At 28.9% G+C, this 8,682-nt stretch overlaps 1 protein-coding gene across 1 annotated transcript; it reads left to right on the forward strand.

Moving 5' to 3' along the window:
• Nucleotides 1-486: 486 nt before the first annotated feature.
• LOC131066129 (alpha pinene synthase, chloroplastic) lies at nucleotides 487-4,252 on the forward strand. Its single transcript, XM_058000834.2, has 10 exons — nucleotides 487-750; nucleotides 846-1,036; nucleotides 1,112-1,197; nucleotides 1,366-1,580; nucleotides 1,692-1,789; nucleotides 1,877-1,969; nucleotides 2,230-2,445; nucleotides 2,530-2,668; nucleotides 3,583-3,828; nucleotides 3,956-4,252. The coding sequence occupies exons 1-10, from the start codon at nucleotides 508-510 to the stop codon at nucleotides 4,250-4,252; spliced, it is 1,824 nt and encodes a 607-aa protein (XP_057856817.2). The 5' UTR covers nucleotides 487-507.
• The last annotated feature ends 4,430 nt before the right edge of the window (nucleotides 4,253-8,682 follow it).

Consider the following 8,682-nt stretch of genomic DNA (forward strand, 5'->3'; position numbering starts at 1 on the left):
ACTACAACATTATTTGGGGTAGCGTAGTTAGTATTGAATGAATTACATAGATTAGAAAATGTCATAGCTGTTTCCTTGGTCGTTTGAACATCAATTTTTATGAGCTTCACTAGATCTCACTTTTCTTTGTTGTCTCTGTTTACTCCCTTCTTTTTGCTTCCACCTCGTTTGCATTATTAGCCTTTGTCTCTGTGCCATTATTGTATCTTTATGGGCCATATAATATACTATCTCTACATATAAAGTTGTATCAAATCGTTATCCGAAACAGGAATAATCACATGAACTTGTCTCCCATTTTAGCTATCAAAATTACCTGACATCAACTCGGTGGGCCCTAAATTTAACTATTTGTGGCAGCACTCCTCTTCCACGTTTCCACTCACGTCATAAAACTCATTATTTTAAGATTCCGATTATTTTAATTCTAGTATTAAAAAATAAGCCTCATTATATTTTTCTACTATAAAAGTCCAGGAAATACGCTCTGCAAAATCACCCTTAGCAATGGCTCTTATTTCTATCCCTTCCTCTACCTTGAGCTTCTGCTTGAAATCTAAGCCTACCCATCACATTAAGCCTTCTCCCAAATCATCCCCAACATTATGCAGAAAAAATCTGACGAGTCCCATAATGAGTAAGGCCTTGGCCTCCACTAGTGTTATAGGTGAGCCTCGGCGCACAGGCAACCATCATGCAAACTTGTGGGACGACGATTTTATACAATCTCTCCCAAACCTCCCTTATCATGTAACTTTCTTACACAGCATAATGCTTTTGCTGCTTCAATTTTTTTAACATGATAATATGAGTTACGATGTTTTATTCTTTTTGGAATTAAGCAGGCTCCTCAGTATAGTGAGCGTGCTGATAAACTTGTTGGGGAGGTAAAAGACATGTTCAATGCAGTGGGTGCTGCGGATTCTTGTGCACAAAATATTTTGAAACGCCTTCAAATGGTGGATAAAGTTGAACGCCTCGGAATCGGGCGACACTTTGAAATGGAAATAGCAGAAACACTCGATTACGTTTATAGGTATGTTTTAACAAAGATTAGGGTTCGCATGTTGTATGTATGTATGATTTGTAACTGAAAGTATTTGAGTTGCAGGTTTTGGAATGAGATTAGTAAAGATCTGAATACAGCAGCTTTGGGACTTCGAGTCCTTCGACTTCACAGATATCCCGTTTCTTCAGGTGGCTACTGTTTGTTGCTTATGGATCACTTCTAATGGTTGATATTATTACTGTCACTGTCTATTATGCATAACAATACTGTTGCTTATGTAATTTAATTGTCTGAGACAACTTTATCATTTACATTCAAATTCATTAGATATCTTATCTTGGCTAATATAATGGCAGATATGTTAGAACAATTTAAAGATAAAGAGGGGCAGTTCTTAGGTTGCACCAGTCAATCAGAGGAGGAGATAAAAAGTGTTTTAAATTTGTTTCGAGGTTCTTTGATCGCCTTCCCAGAGGAGAAAATAATGGACGAAGCTAAAGCCTTTTCTACTATGTATTTAAATCAAGTATTGCAGAAGACTCATATTTTGAGTGCCAGTCTTTCACAAGAGGTATTGATGATACGTGTGTATACATTGATCAGCTCTATTTCATTTCTTAAATGTATCAATAGCAAGTGTATTGATTTTATTTAAATTCTAACAAAATATTGTTATGAACAGATAAGATTTAATCTGGACTATGGATGGTACTCAAATCTACCAAGATTGGAAGCAAGGAACTACATAGACATTTATGGACAAAATAGTTCATGGGTCAAGTAATTGCAATAATTTAAAGTTTTAATGGTGTTTATTTCTATTATAAAAAATTTAAAGTCTTAATTTATGTAATGATTAATTTGCAGGAACCCGAATAATAAAAAGATTTTATATCTGGCTAAGCTGGACTTTAATATTATGCAATCACTCTATAGGTCCGAGCTTCAAATGATATCTAGGTGAGTTGAAACGTTTTATTATCATTTTCTCTTTCCAAGTTTCTTTGATTTTTTTAAAATCTTGGTTGAGCATTTTTACACCTGCAATGATTATAAAAAATATTGATTACCAAATTTTTGTTGATCTTATTAAATGTAATATTAATATTTAATTATATTTTGAATTTTTAAATTTTCTTAATGTATATTTATAAAATTGAATAAGTGTAATATTTTTTAATTACATAGTTTAAAAATTTTATTGTGTTTGTTGTGTTCAGATGGTGGAAAGAATCAAAGCTGTGTAAGTTGGATTTTTTTCGTCATAGACATATAGAATATCACTTTTCAGGGTGTGCAATTACCGCAGAACCTAAACATTCTGCTTTTCGAGTTATCTTGACAAAAATATTTACTATAACAACTTGCATTGATGATATCTATGATACATATGGTACTCTTGAGGAACTTCAACTTTTCACAGACGTTGTTAAGAGGTAAGTATTCTTTCATAAACTTTTAATTTAAATTTTATTTGTTTGTCAATATAATACTAATAAATAATATTTATATGTGATTAGGTGGGACCATCCTCCTATACATTGCCTTCCAGAATATATGAAAATTGCATATGGTGCACTTTATGATACAATTATTGAATGTGGACAAGAAGCAGATAAGACTCAAGGCCGAGACACTCTCCACCACGTTCAAAAAGCTGTATATCTTTTAAACTAAACAAATAAATACCATAAGTTTTACCATTTACATTAACATATCATGCATTTTACATTATCTTTTCTTTTTTATAATATTTTTGTTTAATTCTATGTGATTAAAATTGGAATTAAATCATTGATTTTATCATTTTTAAAATTTTATACATTTTAGGAATTATCTATTATTTGAAATTATTTAAAAAATTAATTATCTTACATTTATTTTAAGTTACATTTACAGTTTTCTTTAAATTCATTGGTCTAATTATTATAGAGATTCTTTCTTTATATTTTTACTATATTTATTCATTCAAATATTCAAAAATGAACATTCTACTTATCTTTAATCCATGTGCATATATATATGTACAAAAGGTATTTAGATTGAATCTTTAATATACACATTTAGATATTGTTATTTACAATTTTTTATTTTAAAATTTAACTTTTTTTAAATGAGTATATTTGTAATTTTATTATTATTATTATTATTATTATTATTTTTTATTAAAGTATTTTGCAAGTTTCTTTTTTATCTATATATAATAATATTTAATATTAATATAATATTATTTCAACATTAAAATTTAAATTATTTGTAATAGATAAATATTAAATTATTATTTATAATATATTGGTCCTTAATCACCCTAATTTATTAGGGTTATTTTTTTTATATAATACATAAATTATGAATTATTATGAATGTAGTTTTTCTTATTCATTATAAAATTTTATTTTGATTGTTCTATAACACATTCAAAAGGTATTTATAGAAATTTTAAAAGATCAATTTTTGAAGTATGCACTATTCTTAATATTCATTTAATTTTTTTTTTTTTTTAATTTATAAATAAATTGAAAGGTGAAAAAGTTTTTTAGATTGAATTTAACTAAAAATTTATGTTCATGTAGTGGTATGACTATTTAGATGCTATGTTACAAGAAGTAAAGTGGCTTTCTAGTGGATACACGCCAAATTTGAAGACATTTTTAGAAAATGGAAAAGTGAGTTCAGCTTCTCGTGCAGCTACATTGCAATCCCTGTTAACATTAGATGTACTTCCAGAAGATGTCCTTCAAAAAGTTGATTATCCATCTAGGTTCAATGATCTTTTGGGATTGACCTTTAGATTACTTGGTGACATCAGAACCTTCAAGGTACGTCTTGGTATGAAATAATAGATAAGAATTCTTTTTACTAATATTTAATCTTATAATTGAAAGTGATACTAATATTTAATCTTAGAATTGAATGTGATTCTAAATTTCTCTTTTTTCTTTGAAGGCTGAAGCAAATCGTGGAGAAGTCAACTCATCTATAACATGTTATATAAGAGACCATGCTCAATCAAGTGAGAAGGATGCATTGAAGTATCTAAATTTTATGTTAGATGAATATTTGAAAGAATTAAACTTTGAGTATTTGAAAAATGATGGTGTTCCAACTTGCATCAAGGATTTTGCTTATGACATATCAAGGTGTTTTCATGTTTTCTACAAAGAGAGAGATGGTTTTAGCATTTCAAGCAAAGATATGAAGAATCATGTACAACAAATCCTCATTGAACCTTTTGAAATGTAATTCTTATTTATAACTCAATTATTATATATTATATTCTATCTTATTATATTATTTTTCCATGTACGGTGGGATATTCTCTATTATTGTTATTTGTACATTGGTGTATGGATGTTCTTTTATTTTGTTGTATTGTTATAGTTTACCTTATTCTAAATGTCTAAATTTTGGTTTCATTGCTTACTATACTTCGTAGATAGTGTAAGTTAGGGTAGAAGGACAATAGTTTAGTGGTGATTTGTATAATTCTCTTAATATTGTGATACTATCATATCATATGTAGATTTTTAAGTTGCATTTGAATCTCAAAATATGATAAAAACCTAATAATATTTTCTTAATAGAGAAATATGTTTTATAATTTATTCTCTATTTCCTATAAATATAATAATGGTTTTAAATATATTTCTAAAGATCAATAAATTATTTTTATTGTTGCTATAATTTTTTTTTGGGTATATTCATGAATACTATAATGATATATCCCCTAATAATGATCATGCATGTAGCTCATGCTAGATGTATTGAAAATTGAAAATATTTTTATTAAAGATACCAAACATGTAATAGAATCATAGTTAGCCAAAAGAAGAGCATGGGATTTTGTAAGATGAAAGATTTTAATTTTCTTCTTAAAAAGTATTGAGGAAAATTAATCTTAATTAAATGAAACAAATTATTCCTCATTATAATTTTATATATTCATTCTTTGAAATTTGTGAGTGTACCTTCCTCCTCCTATAAATTAACCCAAATAAAAGTATAGAAAAACATGCCATACTAAGCAATAATCAAGAAAAAACACACACTTCCACTAAGAAAAACTATTAGTTAAGAGTTTAAAAATTAAAATAATTTTATGTATGCTTGTAGTCTCATAAATTGTATACTATTACAATTTCACACTCTATTTTGGGTCCTTTCTATAGTTTGCTTCTTCCTAGGTCATTTCAAGCCTATTACAACCTTATAGTATCCTATTCTTTTCATACATCAACATTGAGATTAATCAATTCCTAGGTCATTTCAAGCCTATTAGGGCCTTATAGTATCCTATCTTTTCATACATCAGCATTGAGATCAATAAAATCCTATGTTTTGAGTCTTAACACTCTACCAATACTCTTTATAGTCCCTTTTTGAGTGGACTATGGCACCTACCACCCTAGTCCTTCCAAAAGAGGCCCAAATTTGAACACATGTAAGTATAAATTTCTATAATTTGAGTTTTGATCCCAATATTCTTATGTAATAACCCACTTAACTTAATCCAAAAACTCAACTGATTTTTTTTTTTTTTAAAATATAAAAATATTGATTTCTTATTCTTACTTATTATTATTTATTTATTTATTCAATCACATACTCAGGTACATCTATCCAAACGAGATACTCATCCATCCAACCGGGATGGGCATCTAACAATATGAGTTAGGTATCTATCCATACAGGACTAGGCATCTAACCATATGGGTTAGGCATGTATCCATATGGGATAGGAGGTTTCATCTATCCAATCTAGGATAGGAATCTACCCAAATGGGGTAGGCATCTATTCATAAGAATAGGATATGCTCTAGCCAGAGACTTTAGACTCATTGGGACCATCCAGGTCCTGAGCCACTCTCTAAAGACTACACTCCCCTACTAGGAGTGCATCGAGGTCGCCGTCCTTAGGAGTATAAAAGTAATTACATAAAAAAGCTTGAGTTCCGCCTCAGAATTTGGCCTAAAGCCTCGAGAAGTCAAGCGAATCCATACGAGATTCCTTCTAAGTATGCATTGAATTAATTTTAACCTTTCAATTAATATTTGCACCATTTAATTAAAAGACCAAGGAGCTTCGAGAAAAAAAACTACTCACAAAATCCTAATCCCATCCCCAAATGCCTGAGTACAAGGGACAACTTCATCCCTAGACTGCCTACATACTCATTTCGGCACGAGATCAAGGCGTAAAGTATGTAGTTCTAGTTTCTAACTATGGTTTAATGTAAACTATTTGGTGGGTACGCAACCCTTTCTAGTGTCAATGTCCCATATAGTTTCTCTGCAGTTGCTACCCATGATGGTAGCTTTAAGCAAAGACTCAAGGTGGCCTATTGCTTGTGGCCTAAAACAACTAGGTCCTAATACCTATCATAAACGTCACCCTTGATCCAATTATCAAATTGTCAAGAAACCTTCAAGATTTAGCCAAGTTTTAAGAGCATCTCACTCAAGCAGCCCTAACGGGGTTTACTAAAGTTTATCTAGCGAATGTAAATTTGTTTAAAGATTATCTTATTAGTTTATCGATCCAAGGGGGATTACCCACCCCTTGGATTTTAACTTCCAAGTGTCCCTTATTACTCCCCGATGATTTATAGGGATGATGCCATAGACGTCATTGATGCAGCTTTATTAGGTGTTAGGTGTAGTAGTTCAGCATGATGACATTACCCGTAAGTGTGACCCAAAGGCACCGTAGATACTGAACGCTACTAAGGTTTATTGTTTCCAACTCCTCTTATTTAGTTGTCTAACTCAAAATTAATTTTGAATTTGTGAATATCAAGAGAAGCAATAATAATGTAAATGAACTATTTCATGCTTGAACTTAGTAATTGAAAGGAGCATAAACAAATCAACTATTTGGAATAGCATTTTCTTGAAAAGAAACCATGATTAAAACTTTAAGGCTAGATTAAATGGAAGTACAAATTGCTTAATACTTTGTAAAAGATAACTTATGAAAAGAACCCAAATTCACTTGTAATATAAAATTGTTTTGGAACATCCATTACTCTTGAGTACAACTCTTAATATTTTAAAGGTATTAGATTACTTAAGGAAAATGGTTAAACAATGAAACTTTGGAAATTATTTTATCACTTATTTGTTGAAGGAAGAAAAAGAACTATTTAATGATAAGCTTAATAATAACTACATCATCATTAAATCAGCTAATTATTCCAATTAGAGAAACATAAAAATTAATTCTTTAAGCATTTTCTACAAATGATAATCTTTGCTTAAAATATGAGTCCTAATAATTGTTTGAAGAAATTTGAAATCATCAACTAATAATACTTTGGAAATGAAATTATTACTAACATGTTTGATGGAAAGCTTTTAATAATAACCTTGATATCCACACTATTTTTATTACCAATGTTGAAAATAAGAGAATCCAATATGAATAAATCCCAAATCAACCAATTGCTTATTAACCAATGTGAATAATACTCCTAAATATTTCAAATAAATATACCTTCAATCAATCGTTATGAATAAGAATCCTTTCTAATTCCAACAAATTCATTTTCATTTAACCAATATGAACATGACTTTTAGATGATCCCAACAATCTACTTTTTAATTAACCAATATGATTATGGTTTCTAAATAATCCCAATTAATAAATGAAATCTTCTTCTAGTGGTTCTTGAATTAATGTAATATTATAAGGAGATAACTATCCACTTGAATCCATTTATCCCTTGGACATTTTCTACAAATAATAACTTATTAATCACAAACTTTTAGAAGAGAGTTAAGATTTGCTCATGGGTTATCTCAATTAAAATAGTTGTATAATCTACTAAGCGATCATGGAATAGGTTTCTCAAGCACATATTAAGGTAAGGACTCCCTAATAACAATCATAACTCATTTAATCTTTGAAGATAAGTTCTATTAAACTTACGATAGAATTTGAGTATTCGATTTGAGGTTCAAGAGATAAGTCAAAATCATAGTTAAATGACTCTAGATTGATAAAACTTTTGGTTTTGAAATAGAGTTTCTCCACTACCCAATTATTATTAATATTCTAACAAAATAGATTTTTACTATGAAGTTCAACTAAGAAATTTGCCTCTTCCTTAAACGTGGGTCTTCCTTTTACTAATCTTATGTTTCCTTAGAGTTAGGAGATAAATTTGACTACTATTAGATTTGACTAATTTAAATGACTTGGTTATTTAAATATTTCAATCTACTTCTACTAAGAGGCTACTATCCAAATTTGAGAATGACCTTTATATCTAGCTTCTTGTAATTTGTATGATACATCAATTATGTAACTTGCATGATGCTTGAAGTAGTCAATTGGTCGAAGACTATGTATCTAAGCATGAACATATCAAATTTAGATTGACGATCATATATATATATATATATATATATATATATATATATATATATATATATATATATATATATATATATATATATATATATATATATATATATATATATAGTTCATATTAAATTTGAAATCTTAACTAACAACCCCAATAAAACTAATCTAACCGAATGATTCCAAATTACGAGTGGGTTGTAACCAAGTAAAAGTTTATCAACAATAATTTGGTCAACAAGCAAATTTTTCAAATTATTAATTATTAGGTAGTTTGAAAATAAATTGAAAATATTGTTTATCGATAACT

Source organism: Cryptomeria japonica, chromosome 1 (assembly GCF_030272615.1).
Source record: "Cryptomeria japonica chromosome 1, Sugi_1.0, whole genome shotgun sequence".
Taxonomy (NCBI): Eukaryota; Viridiplantae; Streptophyta; class Pinopsida; order Cupressales; family Cupressaceae; genus Cryptomeria; species Cryptomeria japonica.

Bases quoted from the DNA above. Each gene is read 5' to 3' on its own strand.
- LOC131066129 (XM_058000834.2), top strand. From the start codon at position 508: ATGGCTCTTATTTCTATCCCTTCCTCTACCTTGAGCTTCTGCTTGAAA. The intron at 1,790-1,876 runs GTAATTGCAATA...ATTAATTTGCAG, and splicing joins CAAAATAGTTCATGGGTCAA to GAACCCGAATAATAAAAAGA. The intron at 3,829-3,955 runs GTACGTCTTGGT...TTTTCTTTGAAG, and splicing joins GTGACATCAGAACCTTCAAG to GCTGAAGCAAATCGTGGAGA.